At 43.6% G+C, this 20,781-nt stretch overlaps 1 protein-coding gene across 1 annotated transcript; it reads left to right on the top strand.

Annotated features, from left to right (window-relative positions):
- Nucleotides 1–922: 922 nt before the first annotated feature.
- On the top strand, nt 923–18,954 carry TF (transferrin). Its single transcript, XM_085311984.1, has 17 exons — nt 923–1,089; nt 3,825–3,988; nt 4,197–4,305; nt 5,652–5,843; nt 6,313–6,445; nt 6,877–6,932; nt 8,127–8,296; nt 8,413–8,599; nt 9,986–10,140; nt 12,056–12,149; nt 12,585–12,617; nt 13,214–13,372; nt 14,759–14,903; nt 15,901–15,965; nt 16,707–16,891; nt 17,742–17,928; nt 18,717–18,954. The coding sequence occupies exons 1-17, from the start codon at nt 1,047–1,049 to the stop codon at nt 18,749–18,751; spliced, it is 2,112 nt and encodes a 703-aa protein (XP_085168110.1). The 5' UTR covers nt 923–1,046; the 3' UTR covers nt 18,752–18,954.
- The last annotated feature ends 1,827 nt before the right edge of the window (nt 18,955–20,781 follow it).

Genomic DNA, 20,781 nt, shown 5'->3' on the forward strand with positions numbered 1-20,781 from the left:
TCGGTGTACATAGCAAGGGTGTCAACCCTAGCAGGTAATGGCCAGGGATGCTGCTGGAGCTTGTGGACTAGCTGTTGTGGTCCAGGAACTCCCATTTTGTGTGTGCATGACCATTTATCTGCAGTCTGTTTTGTAGCCTGCACTATAGATTGCGACGTCAAGCCTGCAGCAGCATCACAGAGGCAGGTCTTAGAAAAGCCTAGCCATGATCCATTTGTTCTGGATGCAGAGAGCAAAACCAGGAGTAACTGCAACTGGCTGGAGAAGGATTTCAGGGGAAGAGAAAGAGTAGTACCTCTGGGGAGAGAAGGGCAACCACTAATTCTAGCATTTCATTGCAGGTGGTGACAACAGCTTAGTGATAGGGCAGTGCATTGATTTCTTCTGACTGCAGGGTGGTATCTAGCTATTTCATAGCTCTCACTGTCTTCTCATGGTCTGCTGCAAGGAGCTTGCCAGACTGTCTGTTCAGCACATTTACTGCCTTTGCACCTTGTTGCCGTTGTCAAGGCAGTACAAAAAAGAAAGCATGTGCTCAGTGCTGCAAGCCAGAGGGTGATGGGCACAATAACAATAGTTATTGGCAAACACACAAAACTCAGGGCTGGGTCATGTCTCAGTAGGGACTTTTTGAGATTAGGCTCTGCAAGGCAGGGGGCAGCTGAAACAAAGAAAATAGCCCCTCCCATGGCATTTTAGCCTGCAGGGGAATTCAAATGTCACAAATTGGGAATTTTCCATTTGAAGCCCCTTGCACAAACAAAAAGCTCTTTGCCTTGCTCTGGCTTCCACCTGTGATGACATTCAGTGCCAAAGCGAAAGGCTTCTTAAAAATGGGCTGATCCAGGGAGGGGGGCATTCTAGGAGCTATTGAGAAACAAGGAAGGACAAACAGTGTTAGGTCATTGCTTTTGCAAACACAGCCAGGGCTGTTTCCCTATAAAAGGGGGGAGAAAGCGGTTCCGGAGCCATCACAGACTTGGAGGGGACAGTCTGTGACCAAGGTTGCTGCACCCTCTCCTCTGCATCTGACTCTCTGGTCAAGTATGAAACTTGTCCTCTCTACTGTGCTGTCCTTCGGGATAGTGGGTAAGTGTCTGCTGAAGGCAGTTTTGGGGAATGGAAGAATCAAAAGCTATCAGGACTCTAGGCTTTACCCCATAGACCAGGGTATTTTATAGAGGAATCTGTTGAGCTGCAGCATGTGCCAAACCAGGCAGCAAAGTGAAAAGTAGAACATAAAGCTAAAGAGAATCTGCCAGACTTCTGCTTTGGCAAATGTGGCTGACGATCTCTAAACAAAGATGGTGTTTTTAACCTTAGTGATAGCAGTTTTCTCACTGCACCTGCCATGGCTCTGAAAGCAACTCAGGTCCACTGAGGCTGGACGGCAGTCTGCTGCTGTCCGCAGAGCATGGCAGAGCAGTCCCTCCAGCACGGAGAAGGGCTACTTGCCAACCACAGGCCCTGCTGCTGAAGCCAGAGGGAAGGAAGAGCTTGTGGGAAGTGTTTCACTTACATTGGTATGCTTCCTCTGCCACAGAGAGCAGAGAAAAAAGACCCTTTGACAAGCTGCTGCTATATCAGGAGAGATATTCAGGGACTGGGAGAGAAACCAGAAAAGGACCTCTCTGCTGAGCCTGCATGTGCTGAAGGCAGTAGCAATCAAAAGGAACTTAATGAATGCTTAAATAATGAAAGACCGTTGAGGTGCACCTCTATATGCACATGCGCCTTTCTGCTCCTGCACTGCTTATTTAGAAGGTAGCGTTTACAGTGTTCTTATGTTTCTGCTTGCTCCTGGGATGCTGCCCCTTCTTGCCACCTCCTGCCAGTGCACCCTTCGGTCTCTGAAACTTTGAGCTGTATGAGGGGAGGTATGAGCTGTAAGAGGGGAGACTTGTGTCCCACCTTGCACCAGTGGCATGTCATGCTTCCAGCCCTGTTCCACTGGCTTTTTTGATGGAGTTGGAGAGCTCCTGGACCATCTTTAATAAGTGGAGCTCTGTCCTGCTGCTGTAGCTGTACTTTGCTCAGACTCCCACGTGTTTTTATGCTCAAACCATGCTGCTGCAGACCTAGCTCTCTTTGAAGTAGGTATTTCGCTTTTCTCTCTCTGTTCATGATTTTGTTAGGTAATGGTCAGGTAGCCATGTCAAAGATGTTGCTGCTGTCTACACCTATCAGGGCATCCCTGCCTGGAAAGTTAAAGAGGTGGAGGCTTCTCCTACAAGCAAGCAAGTGATAGTCTCTTCTGATCCCTCACAAAATGTGGTGATGGTTAATATCCTCCCATAAGAAGTGCTCTCTATGCTATTGGAGTTGTACAGTTCTCTAGCACCAAAAGTCTTTGCTGAGTATTAGCATACAATGATATGTTACCAACCATGAATAGTCCCTCCTCCTCTCCATGGAAGGAGATAAGGGGTTGTACAAAAGTTCTGTGATAGAGGCCATGGCACTTGGGCTCCCTTTCCTTTCTCCACTTCCATCAGTGCTGCTGGGCTGACAGGTGACCATGAAAGAAAGCAAAAACACCTGCACACAGCATATCCATGCCAACAACTTCCTGAATGACAGTGCTACTGCTCCGCATGAAGGTGCTCATGCTGTGTCTCTCTGTAGAGTCATGTTAATGTTGGTGGGAGTGCCCTTGGGAGGTCCCCAGTCCAGCCTCTGCCCAGAAGCAGAACCTTTGCCAGCACTATATCAGGGTGGCTGTAGCTTTGGCCAGCTAAGACTGAAAGTTTAGATTATGGCAGGAGGAAATAAAATTTCTCTATGTGGCTAAACTTAGCATCTCCACTCAGGAGAGGGGAGATGTCCTCTGGCAGAGGTATGGTTCAAAAAGAAAACAAGAGGTAAAATTTTAAAGGTGAAAAAGAAATGGAAACTGTGCAGGTCATTCTGAAGATATTTGAGTGATATGTGCCACCAGGGGATTGGAGAAAGCAAACTCTGCATATAACCTCTTGGTTTGTACAGTCCTGACAGGAAGGGGAACAGTTAAGGTGAAGTGTGTTGCGTGGGCCAGCTAGAATGTTAGTATGAAACTGGTCACATACTTCAACTGCAAGTTTCCATAGTTTCTGTTGTTTAGGTTGCTGAACTCCTAGTCCATAGTCAGTGTCCGCCTAAGTCTTTGCTTTGCTCTGATCTCCCAGAGCTATTAGTCAGCAGCATTTACTGGCTACTATTGGGGAGCCCTTAGAGGAGAGAGCTGTGGGTATTGTGGAGCTGGTATGGCATCTTTGGGTGTGGGGGAGAAGGTGGGAAATAAAGAGAGACTTAAATATTTCAGATAATCTGGCTGCTAAGGACATTGTGTGTGGCAAGATGCTGAACAGAGTCTGGCTGGGTCATAGATGCTGGCCCTCTGGGGTTATTTGCAAAGAGACTGCTGCAAAGGAGAGTCTTTGATCTCCCTTTTCTGCAAACTATTCTGATTTTTAGTCAACCATTCAATTTCTATTGGACTGTGTGTGTTTGTACTTCTGCTCCTGTGGATGCTGCTATGAGCTCAGGCTGGTTGAATCATGATGCCATGGAAGATGCCCACACTGACAAAGCTATTGTGAGCACTTCCTGGGGCCAGAAATTGTTTGCCTGGATCTTCCTGATGGTGCACATGACAGGCAAGAAAGAAACTACCTTCTTGTGTGCCTCAAGACATGTGCAAGAGACCATGTCTTATCCTGCTGCTCACTTGAGGGCAATGATTGCGAGAAACCAGAATCCCAGGGATCATGTATTCACAGAGATGCTGTTTTTCTCTACTTACTGCCTTCCTCCCTCTGTAAGACCACTTCTGGTTCTTTGTACAGCTCTGTGTTTTGCTGCACCTCCCAAGGCAACCATCAGATGGTGCACAATATCCTCACCAGAACAGAAGAAATGCAATGACCTAAAGGACCGCATGCAGCAAGAGAGCACTGGATTGTCTTGTGTGCAGAAAACAACATACTTGGACTGTATAACGGCCATTGCGGTGAGTGGTCTGCAAAACATCTGCGCTGGGCACTGAGGATGTTTCAGCAGCCTGTTCCACTTGGAGAGTGTTGGGGTTTCCTCTGAGTCTCTGGTTGTTACCTGTGATCCACTATAGAGGAGTCACTCACAAGGATCCAAGAGAGACTGATGTTTTCCCGTATGCATGCCTACTCTTTCCTTATTGTTTGAAATCTTTTTTTGTTTAGAGAAATGAAACAGATGCCATTAGCTTGGATGGTGGTCAAATTTTTGAGGCAGGCCTTGGACCCTACAAACTAAAGCCCATTGCTGCTGAAGTCTATGAAGGAGCTCAAGGTATGTTTTCATGCAATATGTTTAAGCCGAGTAGTAGTAGCAAACTGATAGCACAGATGCCCTTCCTTTTCATACATTGTTCCCATGTTGTTTCTTATGGGTGTGTGAGATAGTGTTCCCCATTTTCAAATCCCAGAGGAAAAGGGGGGGGGCAATCACACCAAAAACATGAATGCTCTGCTGCTACTCACGGCCACAGAGTCACTGCAATGGAAAGTGGCTTTGCAAGATGGCACAGCCAGTGCCCCATTTCTACTGTTACCTGTGATGAAAGTCACTGATCACAAAGTGATGCAGAGGCCATGGAAGGAGAGCCACAAACAGCAGTCATGATCCTCCTAAAACATGAGATAAAAACCATAAAAACTGTGCTGAATAGAGCCCAGAGATCTTTTGCTTTCAATGCCCTTGAACAATGCTGATAAACTAAGGTAGGTAGCAGAAAGAAACTGTGCATCTTCCTGCAGATAGTTCTCAGGATTAAAGAAATTAAAGAACGACAACAGCGTTATCATTACTGGTTGTGGAAGAACATCTGGTTGAGCTGACCAAGGCAGAAGGACTAGGTAATGCATGGTAAAATGAAGAGAAGCAGAAAGAAAGATAAATAGAATTCAGAGCAATCCCTATCTGTTATGAGGAAGCTCCAGTGCTCCATCCCTACGCATTCTCTGTACTGTCTCTCCTCTCTCCCACGCTTCTCCTGGGAGCTGAACATCACCTCATACAGTTCCACTACATAAGGCTCCCACGGTCTTTTTGAAGAACCCTCTGCCCTGGAGGTCACTCTGTTTGTATACAGTAGTCAGGATCAAAGCAACACAATGGGGTAATTCTCAGTGTAGTACTTAAGAAATACAAATATTAAATTCAAGGCTGTCTCTAGCATCCCCAAAACTCAGTCACTTCATCCATATGTAATATTGAATGGACTTGATATAATTTTAAACACTAAGTGTGGAATTTCAGTCTTGCAAAGCTTATATCTGTGCTTCAGTGGGCAATGACATTTGAAAAAAAAATTGCCAAACAAGATTTGCTAAAAGACCTGCAAGGCATCCTTACAGTGTTACCTGAATGTCTAATGCCTGTCTAGTGATGGAGTATTTTGCATGTGATAACATTTTCAGGTTACTGAACACTACAAATTGTAATGGTGCAGTATTGGTTCAATATTGGCAGTGTAACACTTCCTTAATAAAATCAGAAGTCAACAAGTGTTCAAGAGTTATTTGGTAGTATAGCACTTTATTCTCTGAAATCTAGGATTTTTAAGATTTGAAACCAGGATTTCAAGTGCTCAGAATTCCTGCCTTTTCAGTGCTTTCCTCCTTCTTGTATTGCAGGATCCACAACCAACTACTATGCTGTGGCTGTTGTGAAGAAAGGAACAGACTTCACAATAAATGACTTGAAAGGCAAGACTTCCTGCCACACAGGCCTGGGCAGGTCTGCTGGCTGGAATATTCCCATTGGAACACTAATCCGCCGGGGAGACATTCCATGGGATGGCATAGACTCAGGCTCGATTGAGCAAGGTGAGGTGGGAAAGTGTGAAATAAATGGGGTGACATTAAAATCAGTGGTGGTGGTGAAATGGGATGAGGTGAAAGTGATGTTATCTGATCTTCTGCAAAGATTTGGTGGCCATACACAGAGCAGCTGAGTCATTTACATTCCTGATCTTGCTCTTCTTCCTCCTCCCCTTTGTCCATCCCAAACACACTAGGAGTTCCTTCATTTAGGACTATCTTGTCTTATCTTCAAGCAGAAAACCTCACTGTACTGCACATAGCTAAGTTTGCTAAACATTCAATGCTCTGCTCTGGCATATACCCCAGAAGGAGGAATATCAAGCCATTAAAAGAGTCAGCCCTACCATTAAGAGCTGATACCCTTCCTCTAAGACACACCTTCCCACCACAAACCCTTCCAGGTTGCCCTTCAGGCAAAACTGATTTTTAGAATAACTCTTGCATATTTTTCTTCCATGTTTCTCTTCTATAGAGGTAGCTAAGTTTTTCTCTGCCAGCTGCGTGCCTGGTGCCACTGAAAAAAACCTGTGCCGTCAGTGCAAGGGGGACCCTAAAACCAAATGTGCCCGCACAGCACCTTACTCTGGATATTCTGGGGCTTTTCAGTGAGTGAAAGTTATTTTTCTCTGTGGGAATAGTCTTGCCTTTACATGTACAAGTTTTCATTATACCAGGGACTGCTGTCTTGTAACTGGAGGTCCTGATGAGAGTGAATTAACAGAACAACTGGGATTCTTGGTAATGGAAGATTCAGTGGAGGCTTGGGGTTCCAGTAGACAGTTAGGAGATCAAAGAGGGAGCTGGATTGTATGATTTCATACAGACTGTTAAGAATATACAGCATTTTGCTAAGTCTAACTGGGTTTCTTATGAATTACTTCTCTGCCATTACATTTTCTTCCCTGCTAGTATAACTTTCTGGGAAGATTACTGCTCTAAGGTTGCAGTTTGTGTCAAAGTAACTTGCTGAAACAGGAGATAGGGAACCACAATGTCTGTTTTGTTTAACATCTCTTCTGCTTCCTCCCATCTGCAGTTGTCTGAAAGATGGAAATGGAGAAGTAGCTTTTGTAAAACACACAACTGTTGAAGGTAGGCCTGTCAGATCACTATTTTTTTAACTTCCTAGTCCAATCTCCTGCTGCTACTCCATCTTCAAATTTAGTCCACACTGTGCCCAATTTCATTCCTCTGCATATTTTCTCCATACTTCTTCTCCATTCATCCCTAGAAATGTTTTACACACTAGATTCATTAGTTGACTAGCTCATCCTTGTTCTTGAAAAATATGACTGCGGTGCAGTGTTACTGAAATGGCTCTTCTTTGAAGAACGAAAATCTGAAAGTTACCTGTTTGATTTAAGCTCAACGACATATTTTGTGCCACATCACAGAGCCAGCTGTAATGTTTTCACTACAATGTGAGTGAGCAATTGCATAGATATTTACCCAGTTTTCCCAGGCCCACCCAGACTTCCGGGAGAGAGTCAGTTTTGGAGGGAATTCAACCCACAGAAAGAATTCATTAACCTCTGCACCTTTCAGAGAGGGAAGGTGGGCTTTGAGCCCTGGCCTGGCACTCAGGGGACCTTCAGTGAGTTCAGTGGAGGGCCACCAAGACGGTCAGGGGAGGGGGCATTTGCCCTGTGAGGAAAGTCTTAGGGAGGTTGGTTTGTTCAGTCTGGACAAGAGATGATTTTGGGGGGACTTCATAGCAGCCTGTCAGCAACTAAAAGGAGGTTTCCAAGAAGATGGAGCAAAGATCTTTACAGAGACGTACAGAGGGAAAATGAGAAACAAGTCATAAATTGAACCAAGAGAGGTTCAGACCAGATTCCAAGAGAAAAATTTTCCTCTTGAGTCAAGCAGTGGGACAAGCTGCCCAGGACATCTGTGCAGTTTCCTTAGCAGAATTGGCTTAACAAACCATGTGCATGTCCTGGGCTATTAAATGTCTGTATGACATCTAGCATACTAAAATGTCTAGGCGCTACTGCCGCATAGAATCCTCCCACTGATAGTTCAATTAGAGGCAGAGATAATCTGATAATCTCTCTTTCACAGGTACATGTATTTTTCTGTATGAATTGCCTTCATATGACTATGATGGTCCATCTCTCCTAACACTCACACACTACCATTGAAAAGTGGGCATGGGGAGCTCTCACATGAGGAGAATTTGCTATTCCTTTATGCTTCATCAGGAAAATAACTAATTATAAAGCTGCCTTAGATTGAGTTTTTGTTATTGTGGTGTTGCAACTTGTGTTTCCTCTCTTCCTCTAGAAAATGCCGCAAAGGAGAAGGATAAGTACGAGTTGCTGTGTTTGGATGGCACCCGGCAGCCTGTGGACAACTATAAAGCCTGCCACTGGGCCAGGGTCCCTGCTCATGCTGTTGTGGCTCGAGACGATAGCAAGGTTGAAGAAATCTGGACTTTTCTCTCAAAAGCACAGGTAGCGTACAGCTTTTCTTTCCTTCCCCTACCATCCCCCTTTAGTTTCAATTGGTCTTTACAGCTGTCCAAGCATTTTAATGTGGTCATTGACTGATTATTTTTTCCCTGTGACAGGAAAAATTTGGTGCTGGCACAACCAGTGACTTCCATCTCTTTGGGACGTTTGAGAAGAAGGACCCACACCTCAAAGACTTGCTTTTTAAAGACTCTGCTACGAAGTTGAAGAAAATCCCATCACTGATGGATTCCCAGCTCTATCTAGGCTTTGAGTATTACAGTGCCATTCAGAACCTCAGGAAGGGTAGGTAGGACATGGGTCATGGCCAGTAACCATGAAATGCTAATATAGTACCGAGGGAAACTGCAGTGAATCTGGTTGCTGCTGTATGAATCCATTCAGAACCTCAGGAAGGGTAGGTAGGACATGGGTCATGGCCAGTAACCATGAAATGCTAATATAGTACCAAGGGAAACTGCAGTGAATCTGGTTGCTGCTGTATGAATTCAATAAGCAGTTGCCCCTGATGCTGCATTTTCCTCATGATGTCCAAGTTCTCCTGCCCCAATAACATCCTCCCTGACTTTCCCCACCTGTATGACCCCAGTGTGCTCCTCCTTCAATCAGTGGGGTTATGCAGCATCCCCTATTTTGGACTGAGAGCATTTCTGCATGAGGAGCTGTTCTGAAAGAGCTATGGGATGTTGCCTGTTTCCCTTCACAAACTGTTTGAATGCAGTTAGTTGGCCAAGAAGTGTATGCAGAAGATATTTGTAGAAGTGATAAGCAAATATGTCTAGGAGAATGAACATGATTTTCTTAAATGTAGTCAGTATTGTGTATTCTTGGCAGTATTCTTGGCAGTATTCAATATTCTGTATTTTCTATGAAATGTATTTGCTTGTGTGGTTAGTAAGGTCAAAACTAGTATGGTCAAAACTGCTATTCAAAAAAGCCATTTCTGAGATGTAAGCATACAGGACTGGAAGGAACATCCCAGGACTTCAGACCCAGTTCCGGCTATGTGAGGGAAACAGTGTCCTTTATTTCCATCTCGACTCATAAAGTATTTACCGACATCCTAGCTGGCTCTCTGAGAGTCAAATATCTTACAAACAACCTCCAAAACCCTCTTAAAAAGTATAGTTTTGTGGACATCTCTGTGGTAGACTCAGGTACTACGGCATTTATGGAAGGGGATTCATGTAGAATCAAAATAGATTTTTCAAATGCTGCTTCACAGAAACATAACTGTGTTGTGTTATGTGTTTGTCCAGACTGGTCTAACTTGCGTAGCTGTCTGGGCAGTGAGGTCTAGAGAAAAGCTGGATATAGTAGAACTATCAATACAAAGTACTACCAATGCTTAGTGATTTAGTGTCTATGATGTCTTGGCTAACACAAATCTGAGCAAAAGATCACGGCAAAGTCCTTTCTAATCAGTAGGTTGAAGTTGATTTTCAAGTATCCTTCAGCTTAAGAACCAGGTTCTGCTAATGAATCATCCTTACACACACCTTCTGCTCAGGCTAGTCCGGAGTTCAGTAAACAAGATTCTTTTGCACTGGGTAGTGCCAGGTTTGTGTGCCTTGAGGTCTGGGTCCCACCCACCCAGAAAGTAGCCCGTTGGTAGCTTTATTGTTTAGCTGAGCTCTAGGCTTATTCCTTCGTTCTCTACTGTTTTTACAGAACTCATGAGTTCTACCCCCAAGAGAAACAAGGTACAGTGGTGTGCAGTGGGTAAGGAGGAGAAGAGCAAATGTGACCGCTGGAGTGTGGTGAGCAATGGGGAGGTGGAGTGTGCTGTGGGAGACAACACAAAGGACTGCATTATTAAGATTATGGTAAGGCTTTTTTCCCCTTTCTTCTCCCTGTGAGCCTTTCACTTACCCCCTTCATAGACAGCAGTGTTGCTTCTTTCAGCTTGGGAACAGATCAGGTGGGGAACATTAAAATGAAATGCTAGGGGAAAGAGGAGTTGCAAGAAACACCAACAGGCAGAAACCAACCTCATCATAGGGAAAATCCTTTTATTTAGTTTTTCAAATATTAACATATTGGAAAAATATTTTTAGATATTTTTTCTTTGATATTTTCTAAATAAAAATATTTTTCTGACATAATTTAAAAATATTTTTTAATTTTTTTTGAAATTTAAAAAAGTAATTTTTGGATGTACAACAATTCTTTATTTGGAAAATGAAGTTAACTATTAAAATATATTGCTGATGATACCAAGCTGAGAGGAGTGGCTGATACAGCTGAGGGCTGTGCTGCCGTTCAGAGAGACCTGGAGAGGCTGGAGATCTGGGCAGAGAGGAACCTCCTGAGGTTCCACAAGGGCAAGTGCAGAGTCCTGCACCTGGGGAGAAATAACCCCAGGCATCAGTACAAGCCGGGGGCTGAGCTGCTGGAAAGCAGCTATGCAGAGAAGGACGTGGGAGTGCTGCTGGATGACAAGTTGACGATGAGCCAGCAATGTGCCCTTGTGGCCAGGAAGGCCAATGGTCTCCTGGGGTGCATTAGGCAGAGTGTTGCCAGCAGGTCGAGGGAGGTGATCCTGCCCCTCTACTCAGCCCTGGTGCGGCCTTATCTCGAGTACTGCCTCTAGTTCTGGGCTCCCCAGTACAACAGAAACATGGGGCTACTGGAGAGAATCCAGCACAGGGCTACGAAGATGATCAGAGGACTGGAGCATCTGTCCTCTGAGGAACAGCTGCGAACTGGGCCTCTTTAGCCTGGGGAAGAGAAGACTGAGGGGGGATCTTACAAATGTGTATAAGTACCTGAAGGGGGTGTGTGTCAAGGGGATCTCCAGAGATCCCTTCCAATCTTACTGATTCTATGATTCTATGAATATAAAAAAGAAAATGAAAAAAAATACTCCAAATTCAAATAAAATGAAATTGTTGCATTGGCCTGAAGATTTTAAAAAAATAATTAGTTCAGAAATATTTTTTAGATTGATTGGTTTAGATGCATTGTTCCTGTCATTTTCCCCAGTAAGTTTATACTGACGAACAAATGAGTTTCTGAGATCTAAGTAGGGAAATGTTTTTATGCAGTAACCACATTGTATTCTCAGCTGCAATAACTCAGTGTAGCTCTGCTGTCTTGTCTAGTTTTCTACTGGGTGAAGATACAGTTTCTAATGAACTGGCTGACAGGCTGGATCTGACAAACCCTCTGTGAAATTCTTCAGCTGCATTTTCTCTTAGATTGAGGTTGTGCCCTGCCTATTGATCCAGCTGGCAGTGCAAAGGCTCTCACCTTGGAGGCCAAGGTCTCAGGCTACAAATACCGGCTCTTCTTGCAATTTTGTGTCTCAATCAGAGAAAGACCATTGACCTTTTAGAAGAGGAGTGGTTCCATAGTACAACTGAGGGTGCTGGTGATAGTTCGGGGAGTTGTGTCAATCCCATGGTATTTACATAGCCCAAAATGCAAACTCCAAAGGTGAGGTCAGATAAGCATTTGACAGTGAAACAGGCTAGGAGAGGCATACAATCTGATGTGCCTGGGGATGATAACTAGTGGTGGTGGTAGTGGTTACAAACACACAGGAGTGATAATTTCCTAAGTCCCTCCTTCCCCACATCTTCTGTTCATATATTAAGGAATGGCCTTTCAGATCCTAAGACCCTTTAGCCACAAGCCTTTCTCCATCACAGCAAGTGCTTCTTTTATGATCTGATTTTTGAAAAGAGCTGGTATGGGTAAACATAGCATCATTTCATCAGTGGGTGGTTTTCGTTGCAGAAAGGTGAAGCAGATGCTATTAGCCTAGATGGAGGTTTTGTCTACACAGCTGGAGTGTGTGGCTTGGTGCCAGTGATGGGAGAAAACTATGAAGGTAAGTACAATCCAGACTGCACCTCTAGTTGCAGGTGATCATAAATGGACTGGTGCAAAAGCATTGGTTTTCTTACAAAATCTAGAAAGCAGCCTCAGTGCTACAGGAAAAACACATGGTACACTAAGACAGCTCTTCCCCTGCATGCCTTGCCTCCCAGTGCAGGCACTGAAACAGCCCTGGTCATGAGGGAGAACAGGAATCTAAAGTCAGGCACACCAGGCGCTCTGTCTTCTTCATTTTAATCATAATGCCTCTTTCCTTATGCACTGGTCTCTGTATGTAGTTGTAGTAACCCAGAGGAATGGATGGAGACTATGCTTTGTTCTGATGATACTACCTTCAATAGTCACTTCTAGAATGAAGTTTCTCTGGAAATTAGTGACGAGTATTTGCCATATATTTTGTCTAAAATCTTCTTTTTCCTTTTCTCAGATGAAATTCAGTGCAGCAAAGCAGTGGAACCAGGTAATTACTGACAATAGAGGCATGGAAATAGTCCTGATATTGATATAAGTGGAAAAAATACATATATGTAGCCATGGGTTGAGAATTAATGGCCAGTCGACACACAAGTAATCTAGCAAGAACCACAGTATCCAATATAGTGATTAAAAATCTTGGAAGACAAATTTATTAGTCAAATGTAAAGTCTGAATCTGCAAGCAGATATCAAGACAAAGCATGTGGTAGTGGCAGAGATTTATGCTTTGGCCTTTGTTAAAGAAGAGATAAAAAATCAGGAGGCATGCATCACATATGTCTTGCCATAGCCTCTTATATAACCGTATACCCAAATGCCAGAATTTTGTGGGGGAAAAATGACAGGGATAATAATTTCCCAGAGCACTGTGGGAGTAGATGCATCACATCTGCAAACTGTTCTGTTGCCGATGGGTGGCAAATTATTTATAAGTACAAAGTATTCCTGTCACACTGTTCATAGATGCCCTCTGCTAAGTATAACCAGTGCTCCCCTAAGGGAGCACTGTGGGATCTTCAGATTCAGTCCTGGTTCAGCTGCCAACCTCCCAATTCATTCTCTTCTATCTTTCCACTGAAAGCATCTTACTTTGCTGTGGCTGTTGTGAAGAAATCTGACAAGGATATCACATGGAATAATCTGCAGGGCAAGAAATCATGCCATACAGCTGTTGGGAGAACTGCTGGCTGGAACATTCCCATGGGCTTGATTCACAACAGAACTGGGAGTTGCAATTTTGGTGAGTCAAGTTTAGCATCATTAGCTAAGGATGCAGCTACTTCAGAGTTTGAGAACAAAACTTTTCCCACCCCTCTCAAAGCAAAGAAAAGAAAGCAGTGGAACCAGGTAATTATTGACAACAGAGGCATGGAAATAGTCCTGATTGGTATAAGTGGAAAAGGAAAAGTGGGAAAGGATTGATATAAGTGGAAAGGGATCCTCAAAGTTTATTGTACCTCAGTGATTCTAACTTGGAGATAAGAAATGAAGAAGCAAGGCTTCAGTGAGCAAAGTTTCGGACTGCTAATGACTGTTTCACAGAAAGACATGGCACACCAACTACCCTTGGGGGCTTTTCTTTGCTTTCTGTTCAAATCTTTCACCCTCCCTTTTCAGCAGTCCAAAAGGTAATAAATAAATACATAAAAATAAAATAGAATACATACTGGCCCTAGTATAGGGGTGCTGCTTTTTGTGGGAGGTCCACGGAGTGGAAGTAAAGAGTAATCCTGGAAGGGAGAGGAAGGGAGAGGCTGATCTCAGCTCAAGAAACATGAAGAGATTGATTTGACTCCCTGAGAATAATGGGCGAAGAGTTTGCTCTGGCTGGCTCTGGGCCTTAGAAGATTGTTCAGAAGATGAACTTCTACATCAGGCTTTCAATTTGGATGATTGTTTCTATTTCAGTGAGAATTACGATCCAGCAAAAATAACGTGCAAATATTATGGACCAAGACAAATTAAACATATAGTTATATAGTTATTACAACAAAGTGTCTAACTTCAGGAACATACAGTGTTAATGAATAAATAAGTTTTAGAGTTAGTCCCTACATCCTCCTCTGAAATCCTACCTGTTTTTCCCACTGTCCCTTTTGTCCCCAGATCTCTGGGGTTGCTGCTGAATAGTTTTGCCTCTTCCTAAAGACTGAGGAGGTTTGAATTGGCTCAGTTTGAGCTGGAAATGTTTTGCAGAAAATATGTTCTTCTTTTAATCTCAAGACAGTGACTAGTACAATGGAGCCTGAATGACTATATCATGAATAACAAGACACATACAAGCGACAAAAGCTTGCTTCAGGTTTCATAGTGAAAACATAATGCACGTAATTTGCTGTCCACTGACAAACATGCTGCTTTTTACGGCCTGTTTCCAGCTCCCAGGGACTACTAATATGAATTCAGCACAAGAAAATATTAAAAGAACACCCAAATTTTCAGTGTATGAAAATGCCTTTTCAGGCTTTTTAAAAATGCTTCTATTTTGAGTTCATGCAATCTAAATTATTGAAAACACTCATACAGCTTCATAGTGTGATGTTTGAAGTTCACTGAGGCTCAGAGAAAACCAAATGTTCTTCAGGTAAAAAGAAGTGCAGTGAATTTTTCATAATTTTCCCTTCAGATGAATACTTCAGTGAGGGCTGTGCTCCTGGGTCTCCTCCTGGCTCCCGACTTTGCAAACTATGCCAGGGATCAGGTGGGATCCCACCAGAGAAGTGTGTTGCCAGCAGCCTTGAGAGATACTATGGATATACGGGAGCTTTCCGGTAGGTGGAGAAAATATTCAGGCCGCTCTTGAGTACTCTGGAGCTGATTGGAGAGGTTATGGGTAGATCACACAGGTTCCCATGTCAATGCTAGTTTGCTGACCTTTTCTTTTTGTCTGTTACATTGCTGAAGGTCTTGTGACACTACTTACATAAGCTTTTTCTTTATGCAGCTATCTTCCCCCTTCCCCTCACCTCTTCCTCAGTGCAGTTGCAAAATGATTTAAAATGTTCCTGGATAATTAACTTCCTGATTCCACCAGGCTGACTAGGAGACACCAGCACTTTGCCCTGACCTCCTACGGTGATGGTATTGCTATGTGTTAACGAGAAAGAAGGAGAGTTGACAGAGGGAGACCCTCAAAAAATGCATCCACTAGATGCTCCATGTTAAAAATGCTGCTCATTTTAGTTAAAATGAACTCTTCTGTAAGATTTAAAGAAGGAAGTGAAGGGAGGTCAGCCAGAAGCCAACCCCAATTCCATTTCCTGCGTATCCTTCTTGTAACAACTCAAGTCTATGTAATTCATTCTGGGCATGTACTTAAAAGGAGAATGAATCTTGTCTCATTTACATCTAGTAGCAGAGATCCCTGCTGTATGGCAATGCTTCGGGGTTTGTAGTCATTTTGGTGCAAGTTAAGAGTTTTTACAAGGCTATTAAAATGTACAGACAGGCATGAGCACTGGGGAAAGTAAAGTGAATTCTGAAACTGGCCAAATGGTCAATAAACTAGCCAAACTGGCAATAAAATAAATTAGCTACTTATGATGTGAACAAGATGAATGTTTTTTCCAGAGTGTGGCTTATATTTACCTGTTAAATTAAAGTGTCAATAGGGCATGCTAGAACAGATGCATGGGCAATGTTCAAAGACTGTGCTTCAGATAGCCTTAAAATAAGATTAATTTTAAAAAATAAGACATAGGATAAGAATCCAATCTGAAGGAAGACATTCAAGCAGCTACAACATTTGACTTTCTTTGTACTTTGCAGATGCCTAGTCGAGCAGGGGGATGTGGCCTTTATTAAGCATTCAATTGTCGAGGAAAACACTAATGGTACGTGGTTATTCTGCCAGAGGGGAGAATCTGGAAGTAAATGCAAGGCCTGGTAGACAGCAAACCCAGGAACAGAGATGAGCACTTTGCTTTGCTGGTGTGAATGTCCCCCGAGTTCTCTACGCTGCTTGTGAAGGATGCGGACTTGGCAGGACTGCCTTCCTCTAGCTCTGTAACTTTTGTTCCCATCACTTAAGATAAAAGCAATTTTTATCTGCTTGTTCTGACGATCTTAGCCCTCATCCAGGAGTAGCCAAATGCAACCATCAGCACATGCTGTCTGCCCAGACTGTCTGTTCCCATACATTTCTGCAGGGCCCCCACTGACCATCATTTCATTTCTGCTGCACAAGAATTCAGGTGGAGTTAACGACAGACTCCTGTCTTGACACCTCTGTGCAGCCCTCTAGCTCCCTGCACTACCCATTTGTCTGAAACTTGAAAGTTCAGTTTACTTTTCTAAAAGCAGTGGCTGAAGTTTTCAAAACAGTACGAAAAATGAAAACATGCTTTTTAATACACTGGATATTAAGGAAAGAGATATAAATGAATCTTGCAGCCTGCTCTGAGAGTCCGATTTGTCCCATTGACTTTTTCTGAATTTTACTTAAAGCTCTTCTGTACATGTATCCAAGTGTCAATGCATATATATGCAATGAAAAATGCCTTATTAGGTGTTGTAAGGCTGATATGCTTCTGCTATGGAAGATGTCTGAATCTCCAAACCAATTCTCTTTGAAGGCAAAAATAAAGAAGAGTGGGCCAAAAATTTGAAAATGGACCAATTTGAGCTGCTGTGCCCTGATGGGCGACGGGCAAATATCATGGATTACAGTTCCTGCCACCTGGCAAAAGTTCCTACCCATGCTGTGATCTCACGTCCTGAGAAAACAAGTAAAATCCGTGAGCTGCTGGAGAGACAAGAGGTTAGTACTGACTGTAGAAGAAATGTTCTGGGTTTGTTTTTGCACTGCGTTTGCATTTTTACAGCAATGATGCTCTGAGCATGAATCAGTGGAACAGCAAAAGATTTTGATTATCAATACAAGATAACAGCTCTGCACTTCCCTATCCCTTAGCTACCTCCTCCTTCCATCCTTTCAGATCTATTCTTTCTCCTTTGCCACCTTAGCAAATACCCATAGGTAAAACCTGGATCCTGGTGAGTGCTGTTGCCACACTATAAATGGGTAACATAAGATTATCACAGTTGCCACCTCCTTCTGTGGCCATGTCTTTAAAAAGAGGCAGTCTGCTCCTACAGGTGTGTTTAGGAAACCCCTCTGGGATGCCTGGTCTCTGACCCACCTGCGTTTAGGCATGAGATAGGCATGGAGTTGTGCAGCCTCCTTGCACATACACAGTATGTCATCTGCTGGTGTAAATGTAACCAGATTAAAACAGTTCTCTGGCTTTACACTGAAAATACTGAGATAAGCTCCACCATCAGGGGTGCTAGGTGGCACTTTGGAAGTCAGCTCCTTTTGCTTTCAGCTCTTGGCTGGCAGCAACTGCAGATTAGCTTCGCATGCACTGTGTTAAAACAGGAAATCTTGTTGTTTTGGCAGTCGGGCCACAACTGCACTTACCACTGAGAGTTGAGTCAACTAACTGCATGAACAGAAGATTAAATTCTATATCTTTGGAGCTTGACTAAGGGGCTTTCCAGGATAAGGAGTTCTTCATACTGAAGAACTAAGAACTAGACTTGTATCAGGCTAATTCTTGCTTTCTTTCTAGTTTTTATGTACACTTACTTTCATGCCTTTATTTCAGAAATTATTTGGAGAAAAAGGAACTGAAAAAGAGAGATTCATGATGTTTAAGTCTCGGACCAAGGATCTTCTGTTTAAAGACTTGACCAAGTGTCTGGTTAAACTCCGTGAAGGAATAACGTACAGGGAATTCCTGGGAGATGAATACTATTCCTCAGTTGCTAGTCTCAATACATGCAATCCATCAGGTAACTTTAAAATCCTCAGGAAAAAGTCAATGAAATGCAGTTCCTAGCCTCACAGTTGTGGACAGTTATTTCTATTTCTGTCCATTTAATTTCTTTAAAGCAAAATGAAGATAATTCATGAAGATGCCTACTTTCCCAATTATTTGAATGAACTGAAAACTGACTCAAAATTTGTTGCTCTGGCAATAATATGAATCAAAAATTTCTTACTTATCTTTAGAAAATATGCAGTTTAAGAAACAGTTAAAGAATCCATCCTGTCCCATCACTGCATGTTCAGACTGATCTACGGTTAATATACTTTAATGTTAGAAAGTGATAACTCATATTACACACCCATTTGTTTATTGGCTTTCCACGTAAGCCCTTCTGTGCTAACTGAATAATAGTGATTTTTAGTTACTTGAACCAGTGTTACAGTTCCCTGAGTCATCTAGTCTGCTAGACACCAATTTATGGGAACTGTTTTGGGGAGAACTCTGGAAATTAAACATACATCTGCAAGCTCACCATCCAAATACTCCTGCAGTGTCTCCTATAGGGCTTCTTCTTGGCTAATGTACAACAGGAACAGGTAGTAATTCCAGACCTTGATCTACTCCAGTCAGTCAAATGAGCTGGGACTGGGAAAGTCTTTTTTGTGGTACACTGGCTATGTTTTCCTTGCTCTGAAGTCATTCCCACGATTGTGTGTGTTCTGGTGGGATAGGAGTGGTTATGTTTTTCCTGTTCAAATGAGTGGCAGGTAGGGTTGTTCAGAAGTTCATTCTTGTTCTTTCCCTTTTCAGATCTCCTCCAGATGTGCACCTTCCTTGAGGACTAGTAGTGGGAAGTGAGGAACCCTTGTCAAAAGGGGAGGAAACTTTGAGCCAATACTCTTCCTTGCGTCCTCAACACCGAACACCTACTCACAGAGAGCCTTCTGCCTTTGCTGCTTTCTTTACCCTTCCATATTCTGAAAGTGGCTGTTCAAAACTTCAGTTCTCTGCTGCCATCATAGCAAAAAATAAAATCTTAAAGTCTAAATGGGATTCTTGAGATTTTTCAAACCATTAATGAAGCCCATTCCTTCCCCATTACCTCTTGCTGTAGTCCAGTGCCAGATACCACTTTGGCTGTTGCCATTTTTTCAAAGTAAAATAGTTAAATATATCCTAGATCCTAATTAGCAGTGCACATGTGGTCATGAGAGGGAAAGTGTGAACATAAACCCCTCCATATTGTATCTCAGCTGGCTGGGTCTGAATAATGCAGACAGCAGAACTATTTCTATCAGGCAGTGCTCCTAAAATACAGAATATTTGACTTGGATATTCCAAGCTCAGACTTATTATTATTTTGGTAGTCCACGCTTATGTGCTGCTGATCTGAAATTAAACAAGTAGGTGGGTAGCCTGACTCTGATCCATGATGAAAATAAAAAGGCAAGACTAAAAAGGGCCTACTCAGGTTCTGTGCTTCAGAAGAAGGGAGTCTGCAACAAGCTATCAGGTCCCACCCCTAAGGTGAAAGCAGGCATGACAGAGGTGATGACTGCAGTGAAATGCTATCAACTTCAGATTTTCAGGGAGTATTTTGATGGACTTGCAGTTATGACTTCTGAATGGCATATGGTATGTGATGTGAAAAGTTTACTAGCCCGACTGAAGATTAGTTTAGAAGAGAGAAATGTAGGGAAGCAATGGAATTTGGTTTGTTTACACAGGATCAAATATATTGGAAAGGTGGCTTGTTTAACCTGCTCTTAAAGACTAGCAAAGAAACAGATTATGCAGTATCCTCTGAACGGTTTTGTGTATTTATAGCGCTTTTGTCCTTTTTAAATGTTCCCTGCTAATCAAAACTTACCTTAGACCTTAAACTTTCTGAATCTGTATCCCATATTTATGCTAGCTGCACTACTTTTTTCATGTGCTCTTACTTCTTCAGTTTTTCAGAGTGTTTTATGTCCAGGTATTTAAAGAGCTCTATCAGGAGTTCTGCAGTTTCTTTCTCTTTCTTTTCAATGCTTTGTTGTGCATTTAATATAGGCTCTTGCAGTGATGGCCAACATGCTCCTTCACCTCCTAGACTAGCATGAGCTTTGGAGCCTGCATCTGGGTTTGGGGACCATTTGGATGAATCCTGGCCCTCCACCCACTCTCTTAACAGTAGTCATTCCTCTTCTTCCAACAGTTTCCAAATGCATATCCCTGCAGGCAGCAGAGAACCAGGATGTCATTGCTGCTGCATGCAGAGGGTAGGCTGTGAAGAGACCAGCTAAGGGCTGCCTTGTTAACTTCCCAATAGATGCTGGGCAAAATTACAGTTTCCCATTACTAATCAATTCTGTCTTTTGGATTTTTTGCACAACCTCCCTACAGTAGCCTTGTCCATCCACCTCCTGCCAAGTGGCCTGTTGGGCACCTCTGCCCTAGTGTTTCCCCGGGGCCTTCATGTCTCGGGTGCATGCCATGCTCCCTGTGGCATGTGCCCAGGTCCGAAGCATGAGGCACCAGCTCCCTGCTTCCCCCTCGACACTGCTGACTTCGGGGGCCCTGTCACACTGACTCACCTCAGGGCCCCAAACGCCAGGCCCTGGCCCAGGCCCACGGCCCAGGCCCAGGCCCTGGCCTTGACCCTGACCCCAGCCTCATTGCAACCCCAGCCAAGGCCCAGGCAAGTGGCCCCACCTGCCTCCTTTCCTCGCTGGACGCGGACCTGTGCCGAGGGGGCTGCCACGAGAGCTATGTCTGCGGCCACAGCCGCTAACACCTACCCCCCACACCCGCAACGGCCACCCCCACTCAGACACAGGAACTACATTTCCCATGAGGCTTCGCGCGGGCCTACAGCCCCCGACAGGCCGCGCGC

Source organism: Rhea americana, unplaced genomic scaffold, assembly GCF_003343005.1.
Source record: "Rhea americana isolate MKP2758 unplaced genomic scaffold, rheAme1 scaffold_352, whole genome shotgun sequence".
Classification (NCBI taxonomy): domain Eukaryota; kingdom Metazoa; phylum Chordata; class Aves; order Rheiformes; family Rheidae; genus Rhea; species Rhea americana.

Bases quoted from the DNA above. Each gene is read 5' to 3' on its own strand.
- TF (XM_085311984.1), top strand. From the start codon at position 1,047: ATGAAACTTGTCCTCTCTACTGTGCTGTCCTTCGGGATAGTGG. The intron at 6,446-6,876 runs GTGAGTGAAAGT...TCCCATCTGCAG, and splicing joins GGATATTCTGGGGCTTTTCA to TTGTCTGAAAGATGGAAATG. The intron at 17,929-18,716 runs GTAACTTTAAAA...TTCCCTTTTCAG, and splicing joins CAATACATGCAATCCATCAG to ATCTCCTCCAGATGTGCACC.